At 35.6% G+C, this 26,507-nt stretch overlaps 1 protein-coding gene across 1 annotated transcript in view; it reads right to left on the bottom strand.

The window, feature by feature from the left end:
• Positions 1-26,507, bottom strand: part of LOC150096670 (serine/threonine-protein kinase Nek8-like) — a 253,264-nt gene that overhangs the window by 78,566 nt on the left and 148,191 nt on the right. The window contains exons 10-12 of the mRNA XM_090408678.1: positions 26,179-26,308; positions 20,530-20,606; positions 12,160-12,277 (exon numbers count right to left, since the gene is read on the bottom strand). Of these exons, the coding sequence (XP_090264804.1) occupies positions 12,160-12,277; positions 20,530-20,606; positions 26,179-26,308 (325 nt within the window). The remainder of the gene's footprint in view (positions 1-12,159; positions 12,278-20,529; positions 20,607-26,178; positions 26,309-26,507) is intronic.

The raw sequence follows: 26,507 nt of genomic DNA, 5'->3' as shown, positions 1-26,507 counted from the left end.
AAGGGGATATTAAATCCCACATAGTTTTAAAACCGAATAAGAAACTCAAAGATAGGAATCAGAGAGTTTCTTGCCGAATATAGTAAACTATAAAGTATCGGTGAACACTAGCGTTAGCCAATGCAAGTGATCCTAGTACGTAGTACAATCTCGGGCAACTCGTTGCAAAGGTGAGTAAAGTTTGCCGAAATGAAGCTTATTAGCTCTTTATACTTAAGTAACTTAATGGTTGCACCTACTTGGAAAACTCATTCTATCTGAACGAGTTTTCCAAGTGGGTTATGTCACAGTTTTGCGGATCGGAGCAGTGATCTCCGAATAACACATTCAAGATACTGAATACCATACAAGTGAAGCCTCAGCTTTGTCATCACATGTGTTCTCTTCAGCTAACCCACAAAACACGTCACAAATGAGACATCAAATTTTAATGGGATAAATCAGAACTATTATACCATTGCTATGATATGACAGAGAGAAAAATCTAAGAGTCTGGAATTTGTTGAAGAGTTCATAAGTGAGGCAAAAAAAGAAGAGCAAAAGAGTAACCATTGCAAGTCTGTTTACTAGCAATGTTTGCAGCATGATGATACATGGGGTCACCCTGATCAAAACGAATGCATTTGTGAGACAGATTGGACTTGAATGGCTTTGGTGTCAGGTGTTTGGAGAAATCATTTCTGAAAGAGTGAATGTCTATCATAATAAAATAAAAATTAAATTAAATAAATAAACAAATAAACAGATGTCTTGCTGTTGCATAAAAGTGAAGAGGCATGCATTAAGTAGTTGAAACTATGAATGTAATGACAGAAAGCAAGAGTAAGAGAGAAAAAGAGTTTGAGAACAGGAACCAAACCTTGAAGACTCAGTGGCAAATTCTGAAGAAAACATTGATTGATTCATTATGTTGGAGGTTTAATGGATTTTTTACAACACTCAAAAAGAATTAAAATAGAATTTAATACTTCCTATATTTCGTCCTAGTCACAAGGACATCTACAGGGATTACAAAGACAATTAATGTAACATGCACACAAAAACTTACAATACTAAGCCCAACCACGTGGGTGACAATAAAGTCCTATCTAGGTGGAGCGCCCTCTAAGGGCAGTAGTAGGTGGCCTGGAATGTAAGGTGGGACCTCTGGTGATGACTGTTTCCCAAATCTTCGGAAGCTTAATGCAACCGTATTTGTTAAGATTTGGTTGGTTTCTGAGATCTGCTTCTAAGAAAAGTCTCTCTTTCTTGAATTTGCTGTGGTGGAGCATGGTGGTTTTCTTCCATGATACTCTGTGGGTGGTGTCCAAAACATGGTCAGCCAAGCCTGAATGGCCATAGTTGTGTTTAACGATGTACGACTTGTGTTCCTCCAGGCGGATGGATGCTGATCTGCCTGTCTGTCCAAAGTACGCAGGCTTACAGGAACAGGGTACTTTGTAAACTCCAGGCAGAGAGAGAGGAGGGAGCTGATCTTTCATAGAACGGATAAGGGTAGCCAGTTTGCAGTAGGGCTTATATGCTGTGTGTAGGTTATACTTTTTTAGTATCTTGGCTATTTTTTCCAAAGTGCCACAGATGTAGGGTATGGTGATGGCATTTTTAAATTCTTGTTGACGAGAGGGACGGGGAATGGGGGAGGAATCGATTATTTTTTTGATGCTGTGTTCGCTGTAGCCATTGGAGAGGAAAGTTCCGTGTATGTGGTTAAGCTCAGTAGTGAGGGCAGTTCCACTGGAACAAAGATTGTGGGCTCTCTTGGTAAGGGTTTTAATGATGCCATATTGTTGTGAGGGGTGGTGGTGGGAGAGTTTGTGAATGTATCTGCCTGTGTGTGTGGGTTTTCTGTATACAGTGAAGGCAAGTGTATCATTAGGCAGGCATGTGACTAAGGTGTCTAGGAAGGGTAAACAATTGTTCTTTTCCTTTTCCATAGTAAACTGGATTCTTGGATGTAGGCTATTGAGATGACCGAGGAAGGAGTCTAACGTGTCTGGGCCATGAGGCCAAATAGAGAACACATCATCTACATATCTTAGCCAGATAGAAGGTTTGAGTGGGGCTGAGTCTATGGCTCGTTTTTCGAAATCTTCCATATAGAAATTGGCAAGGGAGGGGTGAGAGGAAGGAGCCCATGGCGGTTCCCTCTATCTGCTTGTAGATTTTGTTATTCCAAGCGAAATACCCAGAGTTGATGGCGAAGGAAAAGAGATGTAAGATGTCAGAGGGAAAAACGTTTTCTAAGAGAGATAAAGTGTCAGTTAAGGGAATATTGGTAAACAAGGAGGAGATATCAAAGCTTACTAATATGTCTGTATTATTCAAGGTTAAATTTTCTGTGAGGGCTTTAAAGTGGGTCGAGTTTTTTATATAGGAAGCTGAATTTCCGGTGAGGGGGGACAGAGAGTTGGCCAGCTGTTTAGACAGTCTGTAACAAGGTGCATTGGTGGCATCTACTATAGGCCTGAGTGGGGAATTAGGTTTGTGGATTTTTGGTAAACCGTATATTCGGGGGGGGGGGGGGGGGGACAGGAGCGGAAAGGTTTAAGTTTTTTCATTATGTCGGGGGGCCAGGAGGTTACTTTTTTAAGTAAGATTTTTAATTTCTTAACTTGCGTTTTTGTGGGGTCGTGTTCTAGCAGGATGTAGGTAGCGCGATCGTGGAGGATAATGTTCATTTTACGATTGTATTCGCTGGTATTAAGGACAACTGTGGCATTACCTTTATCCGCTCTGGTGATGACGATACTTTTTTCTTTGCGTAGTTTCTGGAAAGCCATGCGTTGGGAATAAGATAAGTTACTTTTTGGAGGCGAAGAGTGAACAAGGATGTTGGCTACGTCAAGTCTGATGTTGTTGGCCACCTCCGACGGTATTTTTAGCCCAACCACGTGGGTGACAATAAAGTCCTATCTAAGTGGAGCGCCCTCTTTTTAGCCCAACCTCTACACAAGAATTGATTGATTCAGCCAGAGAGGCATGTGGTGAGGTTGTCTACAAAGATAGAAAAATCAGCACTCCATGGTGGACACAGGAAGTTAAAGAGGCAGTGATGGAAAAGAAAGCATATCAAAAGTTCCTGGTAAATAACTAAGCTTGTGATCTTAGAGAATACAGGGACAAATGCAAGAAACCAATACTGTGTAAAACTAGCTAAACAAAAGTCATGGGAAGACTTGGGGTAAGAACATAGAAAATCAATATCAAGAAGATAGCAAAATATTCTGTAGACTGGAAAAAAAAACTGTTGAAAAAAAGCTCAGAAATGGAGGTAAGAGTGCTGTAAAAGGAATTAGAGATAATAAAGGTGACATGAAAACTGGTGAAAAAGACATCCTTGATGTATGGAGAAATTTCTTTGAAAAATTGCTAGATGAAACAAGCAGCAAAAGCACAGTGGTAAAAAACACTCAACAGGCATGCAATCAGGAATACATATCCATACTTGAAGTAGAAAATGCCATCAAAAGTCAGCAGGAGTAGATGATATTTGACCAGAAATGCTAAGTATGGAGGCATAAAAGTCTGTAGTGGCTGCACTGCATAGGTCAGAAAGCCTGGACAGAGAAATGAATTCCAGATGATTGGAGTAGAACTCTCATAGTACCAGTATATAAAAGGAAAATAAAACTGAATGTGAGAATTACAGAGGTATTTCACTATTGAGTGTTCCTGGTAAGATTTATGCAAGTATACTTGAGAAACTGTTGAGAAGGATTGTGGAAGGGAAGCTTGGTGAAGAACAAGCTGGATTCAGGCCAAATAGAGGCTGTCAGGATCAGATTTTCACTTTATGGCAAATAGTTTGAAATCATGGGAATATAACAAAGATTTATATTTAAGTTTTGTAGATGTGGAAAAGGCATAAGACAAGGTGCCAAGAGAGAAGCTATTCAAAACGCTACAGTTGTATGGTGTCAATGGGGCATTATATCAAGCAACACTTACTGTTCATTTGAGTTGTAAGTCAGCAGTTAGAACTGAAGGAAGTACAGGAAGATGGTTTAATGTTAAACTTGGTTTCAGAAAGGGATGTACTTTATCGCCCTCTGTTATTGATTATCTATATGGATCGCATTATGAAGGAAAGTCGTGTTAAACCTGATATCAAAGTTGGAGATGTTAATCTCAGTTCTTTGCTTTATGTGGATGATGTTATACTTCTAAATAAGTCCACTACAAGTCTTCAAGATTCGCTGACTAAATTGAATAACTGTGGTAATAGATATGGTATGAAGGTCAGCAATAAAAAGACAAAGACAATGAAAATAGGCAAAGCATTGAAAATATCAACTGCATTGTAAATGGAGAACCTATAGAACACATTTAGGCACGATTTTTAATGAAGATGGTAAATTAAATATGGAGATAGACAACAGAATCAACAAAGCTGGTATGGGGGAGTCAACTGAAAAAATTTATATGGAATAAGAGAGAAATTAGTCAAAACACTAAATTAGCTGTATACAAGACAGTGTTCAAACCAATTTTAACTTATGGGTCTGAGAACCAGGTTAGAAATAAAACACTTGATCAAAGACTAGAGACCACAGATATGAGAGTCCTGAGAAAGATTAGAGGTGTAAACAGATGACACCAGTAGCAATATCATATTAAAAATGAGGATATAAGAAAGAACATTTTTAGCATCCAGGGATGTGTTAGCAGAACTAATCTCAGGTGGTATTGTAACTTAAACAGAATGGGAAAGGAAAGATTAGCAAAATAAGTGTTCTCAGACAGGTTGGCAGGAAAAAGACCCAGAGGAAGACCAAGATATAGGTGGATTGATACAATAAAAAGTCCCTTAGAAGATAGAAATATAAGATCTGATAATGTTGAAGTCTTTGACAGGTAACAGATTGATTTGGAGGAAAATTGTATATAGGAAGTTAGTAATGATGTAAGTTTTTAATGTAGTACTATCATATCCTGTACACTGCTTGAGGGTACATATCAAGAATTTGATGATGATGACATAGAGTAAGAAAAAAAAATTATAGATTGTTAGAGACCCCAGGAAATGTAGGACTAATACTCTCAAGAAACAAAAGTATATACTATACATACAGGAAGGGGGAAACTGATTGAGGAATCAACTACAGCTACATGTTTTAACTGACATGTTTCAAGAATTAGCAGAACACCATCATCCTAGTGATTGACTTGCATGTATATACACTGATGACAGAAGCATAAAAAATAAAGGTGAGGAGTTCTTAGCTTTGATAATGTAATGGGACCAAAAATTATTGCCATTAGTGAGACCTGGTTGACAGAGGAAGATATTGTTGAAAGAACAGAATGTAGAAAGTTTAATGTATTGTAAGAATGGTAGACAAGATAAGCAAAGACTTAAATCCGACCAGAGTAGAAATTTGAATTATAATGGTAGTCTGATGGGTAGGCTCAAGGTTGTATGGTGTAAGACAGAGATCAACAATACAAAATAGACAGCTTGGTGCTATGAAAACCAGGATCATTTAAAGAAGACTGTATTACATAGACTGATAAAACTTATGGATACAAAGATGACTATCATTATTTCGACTATGAGGATATAGACAAGAGGTAGGGAAAGGGAGTCCAAATAGAGGGGAGGAAAGAATTTAAAGAATTATCTAAGGATAACTACCTTAGATAATTTGGATTTGGACACTGGATTTGGTAAGTGTCTAAAAGTATGTCTCTAAATGAGTCAGGTCCACGACTTGATGAGTAATTGTATAGTTTTGCCTTGGATGGCGATAATACATATAAGAGCTCTGACTTAGAAGGAACATATGTTAAATTATAAGGCAGATGATCATAATAAACTGAGATAGCAGCTTAAAGGGACCTTGTCATAAAACTGCATATCAGAGGAATTACCAGAACAGGGAAATAGTCAAAGCATGTTTGAAGGAATTCATCTGACTGCATCATCAGAGTAAAGGGAATAAATTGCATGGGAATTAAATAGATGAATTGCAATTTAAAGCAAGAATTGCATTAAAAAACTGTGGATCCTATATTGTGAAAAGCAGTGATGAGGTTCAGGAACAGTATAAAGGGCAGGCCAGGTTTCATAATGAGGAAAGCCAATTTGGATTATGCAAATAGGTTAGCTAAGGAAATCCAAGAGGATTTCATCACTGTGTACAGTTTTGCAAGTAAAAGAAGAATGGAGTTGTTAAATGTTCAATTCAGTAAGATATACATTCTGGGAAAGTGAATGAAAAAATAGAATTATAAAAATGTAGAGGTATTAAAGCTAATACAAGAGCTTGATACAAATATGTCTGGACTGGTTGAGATATCAGGTATATATGATGAAGGAATGTGCAAGAGAGCAATGCCCTTGACTTGGTTCTTTAATTTGAGTCTATACACATGCATGAAAGGAGAGCAAGATAATTTTCTGACATACAGGGGTGGAGTGGAGCTAGGACTGATGCAGTAAATTATAGACCAAACAGCAACTGTGGGGTGACCATCGAGGTTTTCAAGAGACTGATTAGGAATTGTATCTGGATAGATACAATTCCTAATGTGGGTAGATAGGAATGAGATCTACAGGGAACAGCATGAGGATGTTAAAGGTAGGTCATGCTTTAGCCAACTGTTCATTTTCAAAGTTGGGTAAAAAGAATGGATATTAGCTCACTGGGTGCTGAGATCTAGGTTGAACAACCAGGCCTGAAGAAATGCTAACTTTTAAACACTGCTTCAGCACCCATGCCAATATTCCATTCCGCTGATGTATATGAGTCAGGTTCTTGTAACAGCTTTAATAACTGTTAAAGCTATCAATAAAAGGGTGAAACTAAGAATGATGCATTAAATTATCAACCAATTAATATCTCCAGTGTAGTCATCAAGGGATTGGAAAAGCTGGTCAGTAATCACATCCAAAGGTGGGTAGACAAAGCTGGGATCCTCTATATAGGACAGTATGAGTTAGTTAAAAGGAAGATCGTGCTTTAGCAATCTACTCATGTTCTATAATAAATAGTGACAGCAAATAAAGGAAAAGGGATACATCATAATGCTACTAGATATTTCTAAGGCATTTGAGAGGATTCTGCATGTGAGGGTCTTATACAAACATAAAGGAACTGTATGCAAAATAAACTTAAGAGAGGGATGGAACAGTGATTGACTGAAAGGAGGTATCCAACAGTGATGTATGGAGATGCTGAGCTTAAGAGAATGAAAATGACCAGTGATGTACCACAGAGTTCTGTACTCAGACTGCTATTGCTTAACTTGTATATAAAACAGTTAAAACATGCAGCAATCAACCAAAATAGTGCACTAAAACCAAAACAAAAATTATTGTGAACTGAAGCAAAAACCAAACCCAAACCAAAAACTTGATAATTTGCCTTGTTCAGATTAATTTGTTTGTTACTAAGTAGCAACCAAATTAATTAAAACAAGCCAAAACAGAGACTTGGCAGCTACTGGAATTAATGTTTCTGACATGACAGTCCATCGAAGATTATAAGAATCAGTGAGGACTGCCTACAGACCAAAAAAAAAAAAAAACCTGTTGATGAAGGCTATGAAGAAAAAGACACTCCAGTGGGCAAAAGTGTACAAAGATTGGACTGTTAAGAAGTGGAAGGTCATATTCTTAGATGAGAGTAATTTCTTTGTCCAAGGAGAGTGAGGACCCTAAGTTTGCAAATTAGCAGCCGAGAAGACTTTTTCCACCCATCTTCAACAACACCCAGCTAAAAAGATGTTCTGGGGTTGTTTTACACATGAATGTCCAGGATCACTTGTGTGTATTGACAGTATAATGAAAAGTGACCAATACATAAAAATATTTTAGAAAAGAGTGATCCCACAGATCGAGACAGGAAAAACAAAGAATTTAAGAGAACATACTATTACACCACAATCTTCCAACAGGATCCCACTCCATGCCACACTTAAAAAAAAAAATTAAAGAGTTCCTCAAAAATCACAACATCCAGTTGCTTCAGTGGCCAGGTAATTCTCCTGACATTAACCCAATAGAAAATTTGTGGGACCATAGTGAAAAAAGAGACTTGGAAAATTAAATTGTGATACAAAGTATAACTTAATACAATACATTATGAAAGTATGGTTTCAAGATGCAGAAATACAAAGAATGTGTTCTACGTTGGTAGAGTACATGCCTAACCTAACTAATGAACTTATAAGGAACACAGGAGCACATATAAATCATTAGGTAAAGTTGGAGTTTAATTTTTTGTACTTATTTTCTTGCGAAATTCAAAATTTTCTTTAAAACGTGAGTGTTCAGATTAATTTGTTCACTACTGTAGGAAGCATTGCATTGTCCAGACTATTCAGATACCTCTCAGAGTTCGTGGCACCACAAACAGAAGTCCAAGGCCAAACCAGGAAAAACAGGAACATACTATTACACCACTACCTCCAAATTTCATAGTTGGGGTTACAAGCTCTGGTAAGAGACATTTACTAGGCATCCGCCACATACACACCCGTCCATCTGCTCAGTCGAATGTGTAGCGTGATAACACCATAACACCAACTCCATAGTCTTCTAAGCTTCTATATCCCACTGTACATGCTCTTTGTACCACTGAAGACAACATTACCTGTTAGTTCAGGTAATGTGGAGCTTGCATATTGTGGTCCTACTATGGAAATCCATGCTATGAGCCTCAGCTTTTGTGCAAATTTTTTTTTTTTTGGAATGTTTTTGTGCAAATTTGTGTTTCAGTCAATGCTTGCCAATCTGCATTCAACATGTCAGTTGATGAACAGCAGTTTTTACATATTATCCTTTGTGGTACCCTATGGTGATGTTCAATGAGTGTGGTGTCACTTGGAGTTGACTTTCTGTGTTTCCATCTCAATATAGCAACACTGATTGTTGACCAGAGATGGCTCAATTCATCATTAATTTGCCACAGATAGGTCTACAACAACTCTTTCAATCTCTATTAGTTCCCTTCTCGCAGCCATTTCACCTGGACACAGTTGCACTGACTTTGGAGCATCATATTCCTCCAATTTATACTGGCTACAAACACTTGACTCATTACATGGCACAATGCACCTTGCTCATGGAAGTGTCTGTTGACTTCTTTCCCAGTGTTAATTTTTATCCATGAAAGGTTGTAAATTATATATGTTAAGGAAGTTATTCCCCCTCCACACACACCCACACACACACACACACACACAAGACTTTGATGAGATCATATCTAGATTACTGCACATCTAGGTTTCATGGTGATCTGGAGATAGATGAAAATATCCAGAGGCAGGTTATCTAGATCAGTGCTTCCCAAACTTATGGATGTAAAAGCCCCCTTGGAAAAATTAAAATATTTCACGGCCCCCCCCATTGAAAAAAAAATCGTAATACAGATATATATTATTATGATATTTATTGTATTTATATTCAATACAAAACATACACAGCAAATATTACAAAAATCAAATACAAATATTACATTTTTAGCATCTTACATACACATTTGACATGGCACGCACTTAGTCTTAAAACATCTTAAATTTTATTATTATTATAATTATGGCTATTTTGCCTGCTTCAGTTTAGGAGTGCCCCTGTTTAAATGTCATTGGCTATTTACTCACGGATTCTTAGGGCATTATAGATGTAAATTTACCAAAAGTATATGTAGCGTAATGAAGAGAAATTTACACATACCTCTTTTTCTGGGTGTTGCGGTTTTTCTTCTTTCTGCGATGTCCAAAAACTACTGAGTGTGTGGAGGGGGGGGGGGGGGTAGGCAATATGGGAGAATTAAATTAGAAAAACCTGTTTTTTTTTTTTCCCCCAGTAATATATATATAAACATATATATTATATAATTATATTATATAGAGTGGGGGAAAAGGTGAAAGGGGTGAGTTTTTTATATAGGGAAGGGGAAGAGGGAGTTGACGGGGTGCGGTCCATTTCGACTATTGCTGGTCGTCATCTGAACACATTGGGAAAGTGGATGCTATGTCAGGTCGGATAGGTGCTTCTGTTTTTGAAGTGTTTGTGTTATCACCTATTGGTCGGGGTTGTGACCTCAATTTTATGTTGTGAAGCTTCCAAACCTCGGAGATTATGTAGGGCCTGTGTACGTTGATAGAGTTCGTTGATCGTTGATTCGTTGATCTATCAACATACACAGGCTCTACATAATCTCCGAGGTTTGGAAGCTTCACAACATAAAACTGAGGTCACAACCCCGACCAATAGGCGATAACACAAACACTTCAAAAACAGAAGCACCTACCCGCCTGACATAGCATCCACTTTCCCAATGTGTTCGGATGATGACCAGGAATAGTCGAAACGGACCGCACCCCATCAACCCCCTTTTCCCCTTTCCCCCTCCCTATATAAAAAACTCAACCCTTTCACCTTTTTCCCCACCCTATATAATATATATGTTTATATATATATATTACTGGAAAAAAAAAAAACAGGTTTTTCTAATTTAATTCTCCCAAATTGCCTACACCCCCCTCCACACACTCAATAGTTTTTGGACATTGAAGAAGGAAGAAAAACCTCAACACCCAGAAAAAGAGGTATGTGTAAATTTCTCTTCCTTATGCTACATATACTTTTTGGTAAATTTACATCTACAATGCCCTAAGAATCCGTGAGTAAATAGCCAATGACATTTAAACAGGGGCACTCCTAAACTGAAGCAGGCAAAATAGCCATAATTATAATAGTTTATTAAGAGGAGTAACATGGGAGCTTTCCCAGAAATAATATACACATTTTAAATTTGTTTTCATTATTTCACGGTCCTCAAGGGAGTCGCGGCCCACAGTTTGGAAAGCGCTGATCTAGATGATAACAGGCCTTGGAATTGCATAGCATCATTAGGACAGATTGAGGAATAGATGGGTGAGAACAGATATGATAGAAATTTATGCATCAATAAGGGGTAATCACAGTGACATAAGTGAGATTTTGCAGTTTATGACTGCGCAGGAAGAGCTCAGAGTTATTCCTGAAAAAAAAAAAACTGACATAGATTGTGGCAAGGAAGTATGTGAGGTCCAAATTCTTTTCATGACAAATGGTGAATGCAAGGAATGGGCAAAGACATAGGTGGGGGGAATTTCGTGACTAAAGTGCCCCCCATGAGTGCTTGGGGTTTTGGAGGAGCATACATAATAATAATAATCCAGTGCCAACCTACTCTTATGAACTATGCCTATGAGTATATTTCCCTCTATAATTGTGTAATGTAGAAGAAATGATGCAATTGTTTCTCCTCTGAGAACAATGAGACACATATCATTCTGGTACCATATCCTCACCTCATATACCATGCTACATGAACAATTACTCACATATCTACTCTCTCTCTCTGTCTCAGGCATGAACTGTGAGAGTAAGTAGCAGCAGCAGGATTATTATTATGTATGCCTCTCCAGGGAGTCCTAAGGGCTCATTATGGGAGGACTATTTTAGTCACATCTCTGTCTTTCTTTGAACACATTCACCAAAGATTCATTTGTGACTTCTAATGATAGTCCATTACACACACTACCTGCCAGAACAGAATCTAGACCTCACATGTTTTAAGATTTTTCACTTGGTTATAAATTAAAGATTCCAAGAAATTATTATTATTATTACGTAACACCTCCAGGGAGTCCAAAGACTCATCGAGGGAGGGCACCTACTCTACAACTCCCCGTCTCCACCAACCGCAACTTTCATCATCTACACCAACACCATCTACCGCTGACCACTACTCCCACCACCACCAGTATTTTCACAGACAATCACAAACAAATTATATTCTGCAAATTATTTTCAATGATCAACTTGCTGCAAACTGCAGCAAGTTGATCACATTAATTAAAAAAACATGAGTGGGAAGATGGTCTTTCACAAAGCAAAAAATAAATAAATGAAAAGAAGTTCATATTAAAAATTAAAGATGTACATTTTAAAAAAAAACAGCCAGAAACTTAACATGAGTAATAATTAAATGCAATTGCACTGGCTAAGCATCAGAGTGGAAAATTGTAAGCGAAGACAGAAGATTATGTAACTCACTGTATTTTAATATTTTGAAAGTTATATATCAAATTTTGAAGTTTCATGTGTGTGTTTGTGTGTGTGTATATATATATATATATTCAACAACAGAACATATTCCTGACCTTTACTTCCTTGGCCCCAAGCAAACACTTCATAATCTTCAGTAATAACCATTGCATGAGATGACCCACATGCAAGTGCTATTACATTCACACCAAGAAGGGCATCAACAATCTGTGGCTGAAAAAAAAAAAAGTTAGTTCAAATTTGTTTGAATTTTTAAATATATGAATTCATATACTGTATTAAAATGTTCAACTCAGAATATGAGTGCTCTGAAATTTCATAAAATTGTCCACTGCCAAATCTGTAGTACAATACACAGCAGCAGTAATTCAGAAACAAGCAAATATTTTAATAGTGAGTACTTGCTAGTAAACTTGTGTATGACACAGAGCATGATAGCAGAGATACAGTTAATAATGTCTGCATATCCCATCCAGTGTATTCTTAGATAAATTCTAAAACAACAGCATCTGTGGCTTCTCTGTTGGGTCACACTGTAAAACATCTCTATGATACAGCAACAGAACTGATCAAACTTAAATAGCTGCATGCAATATCCATCCATCAAGAGAATGGTTGGTTAAGTTTATACCAAAGTAACGAAGGCTATCAGTCATCCATCAATAGGAACCATATTTTACACTTGACTGTATTTAAGTTATTGCTATTGGCAAAATATCTGCAGTGATTCCATCTTATTCTTTGGCTATAGATAAACATTTCTTGTAGGTGAAACAGTAAAATTGTTAACATCACATGCTACACGAATGCTCAGAATGAACACAAATATTGTTTAGAAAGGAGAACTTAAGTTTATCTAAAATACAATGGCATAAACTGATAGAATGCCTAAATTTATACTCGATACCTTTATATGTATGAATAAAGGCATATCCTGTTATATAAAGAGAGTAACAGTAGTACGTGTAACTGCTGCCAAAGATAGCTGAGGTTAGTTATATATTTGTGAGTTGGAAAGCAGAAGTTTTGTGAAAAGTCAGATCTTGCTTGAGCAATCTGTTCATGTTCTATAATTCTGCAGAACATAAGCTAAAGCTTAGGTGCTGGTTTAAACTTTTAATTAGGTGTAATGGAAAGAAAACAGTACACAGAAATAAACCTGTGTTTAATTATTTCTTTGTGTGGTTTTCTTTCCATTAAACTTTATTATGAGTTCCAAGAGATAGGCAAGGGGAATGGATATTAGTTGTCTGTCTGTCTCTCTCTCTCTCTGGATGCAATGAAGGAACTGAACAAAAATAGAGGTAGCTGAGTTACAAGTTTAAGTATTAAAGTTGTTAGAACTTGACCTCAAATACAGCTTTGGGTGTGATGCAGGGCTGTCATGACTCACTAAGAAACTAAGGCAGTGCTTATGGCCATTTGGAGGACAGTAAAAATTGTACCTCAACCATAAAAACAGTTTTCTGTTTTAAAAATTTTACATATTTTCTTGAATTTAGGGGTGATAAAATAGTGCTTGCTAGGGTCAGCAAATACTCTAACAATGGTCCTGGCATGAATGTGAGATCTAAGAAATGTAAGAAGTAAGACTTTGAAGAGAACAAATGAACAGGTGGAAACTAGGAAAAAAAATAAATAAAAGAAAGAAAGAAAGAGAGAGAGAGAGAGAGAGAGAGAACTTATAGAACTTATAAATGAATGCTATCACTACTATGTTTCTTTGTTTGGTGTATTGACTAATATCACCCCTTTGAGATGAAATTATATGTTGTATTAATATGTCCTCTTTGTGAAATTAATTAGAAAGAAAATCATAACCATTTAGCAAGAAAATAAATCATGTGAATAATTACTTAATGAAGTCTGGAAGAAAGAAATATGGAATTACTATTTTTGAGCTCAATTTGTTCGAGCTCTAGAATGCCATTATAATAAAAATCAGCACTGAAATTATCTATGTATTAATGAATTTAGAAAGAGTTTTTAATTACAGATAACTTTTCTTTCCGTGACTGATAATTAATGGATAGAGAAAAGAAGGGAGTTCAACAGGACGTGAGGAGTAGATTTTTTTTTCACAGAAAGTATGGATGAATGGAATGCACTGCTGCCATGCGTTGTGAATGCTACTAGTGGGAACGAGGTTAAGGTTCGATATGACAGATATGTTGCTCACTGAGTGAGACCTCCCTTGATGAGTCTATTGTAAAGAGTAAAAAAAATAAACTTTGTATACAGTTTTAAATCTATTTTTTCACTCTTTTATATTATGTCCTCCAGTAGAATACTTCTTTCCTCTTAAGCTTCACGAACCCTTAAGGTTCTTAGCTGCAAGCATCACGGTTCTCCTTTTTTTTTTTTCTATCCTTAGCCAACTTTTAATGTTATCCATCTTCTGTGGATGAATTTGGGGTCTTCCTCTAGGATGTCTTCAATTTGAGCGATGTAAAAAGTTCTCCTCACTAGCCTGTTATCTTCCATTCTTTCCACATGACCTAACCATCTGATGCAACTAGCTCTGATTGTGTTATTAGTGGCTTCTTATAAAGGTCATAGAGTTCTTTATTTGTTCGCCTTCTCCATTTATCTGTCACAGGATCTTTAATTGGGCCAAATATTTTTCTTAAGATTTTGTTTTCGAAGCATTGTAATTGATCTTCATCAGCTTTTGTTATATTCCATGTCTCTGCACCATATAATACAACTGGTCTAATTAACATTCTGTAAATATTTCTACAGGGATTCATATGACAGAGTCTAGATGAGAGGAGGTGCTGAAGTGAAAAATATGATTTATTACCTGCTTGGATTTTCATCTTTATTTCTGTTTGGATCTTATCATCTTTAGTTATTATAGAGTCTAGATATTTAAATTGTATTGAGTTTTTCAATATCATGTCAGCAAACTGAATAGTTAATGGCTTATTGATATCATTATCTCTAGATACTTTTAAATATTCTGTTTTATTTTGGTTAATATTAAGACCTATTTTTTTGGATGAGGTTTTAAGGTTTATAAAAGTTTCAGTTATATCATCTGCATACCCCGGGAATGATGCAGAGCATGATGCAGTACTTTTAGTTGTTTCTCGAATTAATTTTTCCAAAGCTATGTTGAATAATATAGGTGATATCGTGGCTCCTTGTTTTAAACCTGTGGAGATGTTGAATGGCTCTGACAACAATAAATTTAGTTTAATCCTTTATCCAAGTGTGAGCAAACAAAGTTTGCACCTGAAAATATCTTCAGGACTGGGGTAAGGTAGTACAACACCGGGCAACTCGCAGCGAAGGTGGAGAAAGCTAACATCACTCCTATCTCAGTATCTCCCATAATGCAAAACACATCTCCTTACGGATATGTATAATGTTATGCATTAAGGGAAGGGCCACTACCCAGACTAGTTTCAACCTTTATTGAGGTCTCTTCAGTGGGAGCCAGGCCCAGAAGTGGAGATACCAGGCAGAAGCAATGGCAGGTCATCTTTACCTATAGGAGTTGCCAAACGGTGTGCCACCTTTTTATTAAATTACTCTGGATTTAGAGAAAGATATTTTGTTAGCGAGGACTCCACACTGATTTTCCTGTACATACATTTTAACCAGTCTGATTTTATTAATTAATTTTAATTAATAAAATCTAGTATTCCAAATTAATAAAAATTCTGGTATTCCAAATTCCCTTAAGATTTTCCATAGACTTTCTCAATATATGCTATCATATGCTTTTTGGAAGTCCATGAAGATATTATGACTTTCTTTATTGTATTCCCAATTTTTCTCTAGAATTTGTCTCAAGGTTAAAAGGTGATCAATGGTTGATTGACTTCTTCTGAATCCTTCCTCATATTCTCCAAGAATCTCTTCTGCATATGGAATAATTCTTTTTAGAATAATATCAGACAGGATTTTGAAAGTAGTATTTAAAAGTGAGATGCCTCTGTAGTTTTCTCTCCCCAGTAGAGTACAGCTCAGCTAAATACAAGATACGTCTTTTATATATGCCCTTATATAACTTATGAACATCATTTAAATTTCTAGTGTCTCTTGTTAGATAAATTCTACAAATTTATTCTAGCCAAACAATTTTCATAACTATTATGATGAAATTCCTCTGTGCATTTGATAAATTTTCTCTAAATACTTTTGATTTGCTTGGCATCCATTAAAAATTTGGGTCAGTAAAGTTGTTAGGAGTAATTCAATACTGGCCTGAAGACTTATCATCATACAACATTATCATCATAAGTGTGACATCATGAGAAGTTTGAGTGTCAAGGAAATGGTGGACTGATGAGTAAACAGAGGCCATAACGTTAATAAGGCGATAGAACTTGATGATATATCAAGAACGTATAGCACATGAATGCCATGTGAGGTACAGATGAGGATTGAGAAAGAAGAAACCTATTGGCATTCTTCTTAAAGAGCTGTAGGTTGAAACTGTTGGGAAACACATCATGAGGAAGGTTGTTCCAAAGGACAGAAGTAGATGGAATAAATGAAAAAGAGGAGAAGTGGGTTCAATGAGTTTGTAGTTGTACTATAAAGGGATGTTGGACAGCAGCTGCTCTTGTTTTAATAGGCCTAACAGCAAGTAGAAGAATGATATTTGCTAATTTACCAGAGAAGTGACCATGGAAGTACCTGTAGAAGACACACACAGAGCTAAAACATTGCATCTGTGAGATAGATGTTGAAGTGAGCCTCTGCTGAAGGTAATCTATGACCCAAAATGCTCTCCTCTAAAAAGCATCATGAATTTTTAAGGTGGTGCTAGACAGCAGCTGCTCGTTTTAACAGGCCTAACAGCAAGTAGAAGAATGATTGCCAATTTACCAGAGAAGTGACCATGGAAGTACCTGTAGAAGAAACACAGAGCTGAAACATTGCATCTGTGAGATAGATGTTGAATTGAGCCTCTGAGGGAAAGGTCATCTACGAGCCTAAATGCTCTCCTCTAAAGAGCATCATGAATTTTTAAGGAGGTTTTAACCTATGGTGACATCCTTCCAACAGGATATCATCATAGGTTATGCACCACCCCAAATGTGTGTACAGTATTTTAAGGATGGGTGTATTTGGAATTTATATAGGTTTGTAGTTGGGGGGGGGGGGTATTGTTTTGGCTTTGTAGACATGCCTGGTTTTTGGGAGGTTGAAGGCTTACTTTTGTCAGTTTATATTTATCAACTGATTTTGGGGAGTATGATGGCCAGTCTCCATCTCTTCCTCTGGTAAAATATTCAGTACATTTGATATGCCAGGGTCAGTTGGCAAGTTTAATTAACTTACAGTGGATATTAAAGTATCCTTTTTTTTCTGTAGGATGGTTTATCTTTAAGTGATTTCCTTGCCATAATTTTTTAAGAAGTGGGTTCTCAGCGAATGGAAACATTTTTGGAGTTGTTTCTTGAATGAGACTGTACATTATGCAACTGATGCACTCAACAGAGAAGCACTCGCGATCATAAAGTTCGGGTATTGTGAAATTATCAGATGGTGGAATAGGCATATGTGTTTGAGATGCTGTTGACATTTTCTTAGCTGCCACCTTCTCAGCATAAGAGGATTTCAGAACAGATGTAGTGATACTTCCTTTTTGCATCCTGATATATTTTGTTCTATTTTAATTTTTTGCATTTCTTTTTCATAAAGTTCAGGTATGAAAAATTGAATGATCTCCCTGACAGTTGAAGCATTTAGCTTTCTTTCAGAGCACGATTTGTTATCCTGCACTTTACTTCTACTTCGGACACAGGTGGTAAAAGTCACCTGACAGACAGTTTGGGCATGCCCATATTTTTGATATTTAAAGTATCCTAATGGATTATGGATGTACAGTTCTAAGAGGTTACAGGTTTCATTATATAAAGCTTTGATCAGACCACACATGAATTACTGCACAGATTTAGTAACCTAGTTTTCAAGAGGATGAAAATATATTGTTAGAGAGGATCTGGAGAAGATAACTCAAATGGTATCGTCTCTTTGATGCTAGATATGAAGAAAGATTTGAAACAACACCATTTGTAGAGCCATGTGAATAGGAGAGGATGGTGAGAAGATTGAGACATAATTGGTAAGAGATCATTATTGGTTAAATGTAGAAACGATTTTTCATAGAATGGAGGGTGGGGGGAATAAAAGGGGACATCCTGTAGAAGCTGTATAAACACCTCTTGTGATGGGTCTTTTGACTTCATGGTGGAGGTCTAATTATGATAATTTCCTTTTTTCTATAACTTAAATTTCTTCTAATTAAGCCTACAATCTGTTGAAGTTCATGTTTTACCAATGATTCTTGAACTGGAATTCCCTATCAACCAAAATGTCTAAACCCATAATTATATTCATTAACTCTTTCTAGACCCTATCTATTCAAATTATATGTATTATACACCTGTTTCTTAGCAAACTGCATAGACTTGCATCTGTTCATATTAAATTTTAATATTCCACTTCCCTCTCCACTCTTCTCATCTTTTAAAATCATCTTGTAAAGACATGATTTCATCTAAACAACTGATTATTCTCTTTAGCTTCATGTCATTTGCAAAGAGGAAAGTAGTATTCTCTTAACATCTAAAGCTAATTATAGCTGACAGTAGTAATTTGTGATTATATGAACTCATTATTACTGCTGTCAAGTGATTAATACAATAATATATACAAAATCCATGTTGTGGAAGCAAGAATTTTCAATTCATATCTACCACATACCGTAGAAGTTAGTTTGAATACTGTAGCCTACATGTATATGCACATTATTCAAAAACATTTAATTCAAAGTGTTAAGATTTTTTTTAATGCATACTTAATGGCAAGCATAACATGTTTGTCATAAAGCAAATGAATACATCTTGAATATCAGGTTTTTTTTTTTTTTTTGTTAGCATTAATAGGGTTGCTTAAGGATTAAATCTGAATCACCTCCACCAACCTAATAATGAATGCAGAGAAGTGACTGCAGCTTCTGATCCAATTTGTTCAAAAATCAACACAGAAAGATACATTGATGCTACACTTTATCAATGTTTTCTTATATTGCCTCCTCCTAACTCCACCCTGTGATTTTCATATGCCCTTTTGGAATAAGAACGAAAAACAAATTACATCCACTTTTCTCATAATTCATCTCTATAAATTAAGAGATGGTAACAACTAACTATAGCTTTTATTCCATCTTCTTGACAGGATCTCCATCCCATATATTCCAGGTTTCTCAGAAAAATTAGTTAAGCCATTTCTTGGAAGTTGTAGTAAATGTAAGTTCTAAATTCTTGAATAAATATTGTCAAGCACATGTTTGCTTATTCTTTTCCACTGAAAATTCTATATTTTTTATTTAGCTTAATTTATTTTAAAATTCAAAATAGGCACAGCTCTGCAGCTATTCAAGTATCGGACCCATGTTCATGTAAAGTCTGTGTTAACTCAAAAAAGATCTCTGCTATAAGCTCAAAGTTATGTACATTCTTCCTGGCTCACTCACCTTGAATACACTTTTCCCACCATCATTGAAGAATTAGTTTATTATGCATGTAAAGTACAAAGACTATATCTTTGTACTTTACATCATCTTCATGTAATTTTCCCTTACATGTTTAGGTTTTCCATGGCCTGTTAGAGCCAAGTTATTTGACCACTTAGGTATGATGAAGATGTAAAATGTTATTACCAGTGCCATTATTATTTCTTATCATATATAACAACAAACAACCATCAACTTTGAAAACTTATTTCCTAAACTTTATTTGTTATTATAATAAAGTCATGGACAAAGTGTGATATTCTGAACTACTCAGTATTAGAGATGGATGCTCAAATGGCAATAGAGGGAATTAATTTCAAACTTATTACTACTGACATCTGACCTCCATGGAGTGAGAGACTATCACACACAAAGCTCATCCAACCATGCCTTAAACTGATTCAATGTGTCTACATTCAAAACATACTCAGGCAATGCATTCCACTCACTAACCATTCTCCATGTAAACAACCCATTCCTCTGCTCACACCCTCCTTATATAGTTTCCAGCGATGGCCTCTTATTCTACCTTACCCCCCCACTTCCATTCTATGAAAAAACTCTTCCATGTCAGCCTGATAACAACCACTGACTAACTTATATGTCTCAATCATATCCCCCCCCAACCCTCCTCCTATTCACAAGGCTTTGCGATTTACATTCTCTCAATCTGTCCTCATACTTCACATCCCAAAGATCATTGACCACCTTTGTGAATCTTCTCTGGACCTTTTCTAACATATCCTCACCAGCATGAAAACCAAGTGACCAAATATCAAATATCAAATCTGTGCACAATAATCCATATGAGGCCTGCTCAAGGTCTCATGAATTATTTCAGGATTATTCCCCTCAATTTCAGGTACTTATAGTTCTTGAAAAGCTATGAAATTAATTTTTAAATAGAATATAGAAAGGTCATACATACTGTAGTAACATCTTGATAATTACCATGTCCTAGACAACCAGAAGCTCCTTTTCCAAATGTCAGTAACATCCCATGATCTAACGAAATACACAAATCTGAAATTATCTACCAGGTGATTAAATATATAACACAAGAAAACGGTTCTTGAATTTTTGGTAAATTCAAATGTTTTGAAAGAATAAAATATAATGAGGTTATTTTGTCACCAATGTCAATGACATTATCAAGGGAGTTAACAGAGGGTTATAAACTTATAAACTTAACAAGTCATTGCTGTCACCAGAAAGTACAAGAAGTAGACTTGACTGACTACTGTCCTGAGGATAACAAGATCCTTATAGCCCTCTTTAATCAATTAAAGCAGCTATAATGGATGTAATAAATTAATTAAATTACAAACTATGTATATAAAATAAAAATGAACAAAGTTACAGTAAAATTGAAATTGAAACAAAAAAGATAACATTAATATTATATTATCATTAGATCAACATGAATTTGTGCCTGAATAAATAACTTCAGCTGTTAATTATAATTAATAAACTAAGAAACTGTAAAGAGAGAACTCATTTTAATAACAGCAACTGTAGATGATGCAGAAATCATATCTAGAAATTGAATCAAGTGCATGAATGCTGAAACAACACAATATACACAACAGAACTTAATCAGAAAAAAAAGAGATTACAATGTTTCAAACTGTGAACAGTGAAAATTTAAAAAAAATGAGATCTGGATTTAAATATAAAGCAGATGATAATTTTAAGTCATTTATTTCGGACTTTCATAATATTTTTAGTGGAATTAAGGTTGGATTATCAAGCCTATCTGCAGAAAGTTTTCAAAGAAATATTTTTTATTTTTTATACTGAATCCATGCATGAGAGGTAAAAGAACCTATGCCATGTGTGGGTCACAGGTGATAAGAATTGAGATTTATTACTGTTAGCTTCAATATTATTTTCAGCATTGCTGAACATTTGTGCCAAATGGAAGTGCATAATTTTTCTTTTTCTTTCTTTTATGTGAACCCCACCTACAAAAAAGGTTGGAAACCAGTCTGCTGTAGTTACCAAACATAGAAGTTTTTCAAGCTTTCAATAAGCAGGTCACAACAGTCTTATACTGGTGGGAATTAAATTATCAATGGATTACCATTAGAATTAAAAAGAATTATGCACTTTTGTAGTAATAATGCTAATGAATAGTGTTGTAAAAACCGACTGAAGTGTTACTCAACTGCTTAAGAAATCCTTAAATCAGCCTTTTTGAATGGTTACTTTCACATGATCAAAACAGTATACATAAACTTCAACCTCTTTTAAAAAAACTTACTCCTGATTATGTAACTAAAACTAATCTAAAATCCATATGAAGTAGAAAATGTAAATGCTGATAATGATGGCTTGCTTTTGATTTATATAAATTGAGAGATAAAAAGTATTAGTTCCTAAAAGATATAATAAACAGGGTTTTGTGTTTAGTTTGCAGGACAACCAGGTTTTTAGAAAACATTTTGTAAAATGAATGAACAATACTTCAGAAATGATCAAAGAAAATCCCCTTTGCAGCTCTTCCCCGCTCCTACCAGACTATTTCAGACACTAGTAATAGATGTGATAGGATCCTTACAATTATACTCTCTTTAGTACACAAAAAAAGATAGCTATTGCTTGCATTTTTTAAAGATATTTCCATGGTTGTCATCATGGTATCAGTAATTCCCCCATTCTTTACTTGCACATGCAGGGAACCCAACACCTCATCACAGTTCAACTCCAGACTTACATAGCATTTTTTTATTCTTTGTTCATTCCCTTTTTTTTTTATTATTCCTGCTTTCTGATAATCCTCTTAATAATCTTAAATTTTTTTTCATATGTTCCAGAGAGGCTTCTTATTGCTTCACATAACTGGAGTGTCAGAGTTATTAATGCATGATGTGAAAAGAATATCCTTTGCTTCAACTTCAGGAAATTTTTAAATTTTGCATGAATTTTGAAATCTGTTGTCTTCACTTCTCTCCACTGCTGTCCTTAAGAACAGCGATCTGGTTTGTGTATTTCCACAAGACTAATGTAATATGATTGAACAGTCAGTAGTGTGTCGAAATAACATTAAAAAAAGTTATATGACATGACTGAACAATCAGTAACCTACTAGGTCACCTTTTGTAAATTTAAGTTAAATAAGTTCATAATACAACTTCACGCAGATATTTTCTATCAAATTTAAAGTGATCAGAGATTTTTAGTATGAGGCATATATTTTGCCGAAAATGTCAGTTATCCTTTCATTGGTATTTAGTCTATTTTAGTCCTTTATTTTCAAAATCAATCCATACAGGTGTAGTATGCCTCTAGCCATTTGGGAGATTAGTGCCTTTTTTTTTAAAAAAAAAAAAGATGTAGGCATTAATCTAATTTAGAATAGAAACATCTATAAAAAGAGAGTTTTTTTTAAATTTTTTTTAACTATAGATGAATAAATCAGTCTCATATGGATTTTACTTTCTTTCCACTATCTGCATAAGTAAATATTATTATTATTATTTAGGCCTCCAAGGAGTCAAAAGACTCATCGTGGGAGGTCCTTCTAGGAAACACAGGTCTATCAAGACTCATCATGGGAGGTCCCTCCTAGGAAACACAAAGTCAATCATACCACTCCTTAAACTCATCGACCGTTCTTGCTCTCACCACTCTATCAGGCAATGCATTTCACGGTTCAACCACCCTCCATGCAAAGAAACCACCCCCCTCACCCTTTTGCTCACAGTTTCCTTCCGTAACTTCCAGGGATGGCCCTTGTCATCACTCCTTCCCGCTGTTCAACCAAGTGAAAGAACTCCCCCAGTGTCAACCCTGTAACCACCTCTCAACAGTTTAAAAGTCTCAATCATATCACCTCTCCTTCTTCTATCCACCAAACTCTGCAGACCACATTCCCTGAGCCGATCCTCATAACTAACATTGTACAGTCCTGAAACTATCTTTGTTATCTGCCTCTGTCCTTTCCGCAGTTAATTTATCCCCTTCAAATCCTGGGGACCAAATCTGAGAACAATAGTCTAAGTGTGGTCTGATCAGGGTCTTATACAATGGAACAAATGCACAAGCCATTTTCACAGAACAGTGTTTTACAAATTCGCCATCAGATAATGATTTTTTTGCTTTTGCTATCTCTGCGCTTACAACAAGCGATGCCAAGAGTGAGCTTTTTTGTATTGATGTTGGTTTAGTAAAAATAGATTTCCGAGCACCAACCTTTCTCTTCAAATTATGTACAATTTTAGTACGCACTTGTCCAACGTATTCTTGGTATTTAGTGGCATGGTGCTGTATGTAGTGCCGTTTGAAGTTATATTCCTTGTGCACATATTCTCGCAAGCACTCACAAACACACAAGGCACTGTGGTTTGTTGTCGTTATTGTTAACAGAAATTCATTTTCCCATTTCTCCTGAAATGACCTGTTTTCTTCACAGATCTTACATTTCTTACTCATAGTACACAATGGCTGAAGTAACTGACCAGGGGACACAAACTGCAACAATAACACTGTTAACTGTGAAACTGAGTCGCTGAAATTGATCACTGTAACCAGAGCAGGGCAAGTGACTTTCAATGATGCGTTACTCTGGAGCGCATAGACATCTACCACTCCCACAGAGAAGCAGTAGATTTTATAAATTGAGTAATCTTTTTAAAGCGATTTTGATTCTGTGTTGAGAATATAAATTGTTTCCGTCATCAGAAATAATGAATATAACTAGAATATCAATCAGAAAATCTGCGGTCGAAACTAATAGCTAAATTCATAATACATATAATTTAATATAGTTTTTATCCTGCCGTGGGCCGCACAAAATCACGTTACGGGCTGCATGTGGTCCATGGGCCTTCTGTTGGCCACCTGTGATCTACACCAGCGTTTTGCAAACTTCAGATATGGCGTACCCCTTCTTAAATTTTCATTATTACCAAGTACCCCCTTATCAAAATAATAAATAAATAAAGTATATTTCGTTGTAAATGACTATTTTATTTAAATTTATATGTTCATATAAACAAAAAATATGATTTATTTTTAATAGAACAAAATTTGGAATAGGTTCCTCTTCATTTCCCATCCATGAAAATCCACATTTCATGTAATTCATATCATACTTACAAGAATTTTTCATCTTCTTCCTAGTTGGTTCTCTAGAGATGTCAGACGACACACCCTTATCAATTTCATCTGATCCAGATACTATATCAATGTTTTCTTGTTGCTTACAGCTACTTGTATTTGCTATATTTCTCTCTCTTGTGCATTTTATAAATCCATTCTTTAACTAATGCACTTTTTTCCCAAAATTAAAGCTAAAAAATCATGATCCGAGATATATGCAGGGATTTTTGAAAACTAAAGTTTTCAGAAAAAAACTGAAAATGGTGCGACTCACCATGAAGCTCCTATTCGCTATCACTACTTCCAGCCTCAAGTGTAGTTTCCTTGTGTGCATTGTCAAAGTCATCTACCCAAAATAGCTTCATCTTCTTTCCCATTATTTCAAGTAAAAATACCCAGTAATTTACAAGACTTGAGATACGTAATGAACAATCCTTCACAAATGACTAATGAGAAGTAAAAGCAGAACGAGAAACAGACAGCGATGGTAGGCCAGTAGAGATATAGCACCTATGAAGAAGTGCATATGATTGGTGTGGTATTAACAAAAGATTGTGCAAATCAAAGACAAAGGCAAGCCAACAGTTGAGTTGAAATACTAATTCTCTTCAACTGAATTCTATAATATCTGAAATACATTCACTACATATTTCTTAGTTTCAACATGTTCACGATGGGTGGTGTCAAGCAAAACCATATGTTTCACTGGCAACATATGGTTTTGCTTGAGTTTATACAGCAGTTTCTGTTGGAGGGGAGATGTGATTCATTAGTTAGTGCCGTTTTTATCCCAGTTGTCTTTAATTGCACTATTTGTTGAGAAATATATTACACAGACTGTTGTCTCTGTACCTTACTCAGTGATACAATAAAACTACTTATTTTTCTTGTGTCTTCAGTATAGTGATGCTGTTGGGGAGGGTGTGTTGTTCATCACAGGGAGCGAGTTACTATCCCCAGGACGTGAACGTCCTGGCAATAGTAACTCGCAATTCGAGTAGGAGAATTCATAAATAATATATAATTTGTTGAGAAATATATACTTTTAAAATAATTATTTTTTTCTTAATAATCATTCCATGCATTAATGATGCATAGCCGAAAAGTGCCACGTACCCCTGGAGGTATGCATACCACACTTTGAGAAACACTGATCTACACCAATGCCATCTACTGCCCATCACTAGTATTTTCACAGACAATTACAAACATCCATGGCAGGATTCGAACCCACCTTTTGGCTGAAGAGCAGACATGCTAACCACTCAGCCAACCAGGCCAACTATATATAGTAACGTGTACACACACACACGAGCTGTGAATAGTGAACAGATAAATGTTCACTATTCACTGAAAAATGGAATGACTGTTAAGTTGAAAATTGAACTGAAATAATTTTAAATTTCCATATTCTTATTTATAAGCAAAGATATAAAGATGTAAAGTATCTAAAACTTCATTTTAGATACTTTACCTGTTAAGCAAATAGTAAAATCATCCCCACAAGCAACACTTTTGATAGCGACGGCATCTCTCTCTTCTAGTATTCTGGGAATATACATTTCTGTGACACTTTGAGAAATCTTGAATTCATTTTGTGATTTCTGAAAAATAAACACACACACACACAGAATGTAATGGATCTGCATTAAAAAAAATATCAGTTTATCATTTACAACAAAGTTAGTTAAAAAAAAAAAAGGGGGAGGAACAATGCGAAAGAAACATACTAAACATGCTATATAATTTCTAAGACTTTTTTTTTAATATTAAAGTTGTAATTTAAAAAAAAAAACAACTTAG

Source organism: Typopeltis vanoorti, chromosome 18, assembly GCF_054136105.1.
Source record: "Typopeltis vanoorti isolate ZY-2024b chromosome 18, IOZ_Tvanoo_1.0, whole genome shotgun sequence".
Taxonomy (NCBI): domain Eukaryota; kingdom Metazoa; phylum Arthropoda; class Arachnida; order Uropygi; family Thelyphonidae; genus Typopeltis; species Typopeltis vanoorti.
The sequence above is the reverse complement of the archived record's forward strand: the minus strand, read 5'-3'. Positions and strand labels throughout refer to the sequence as shown.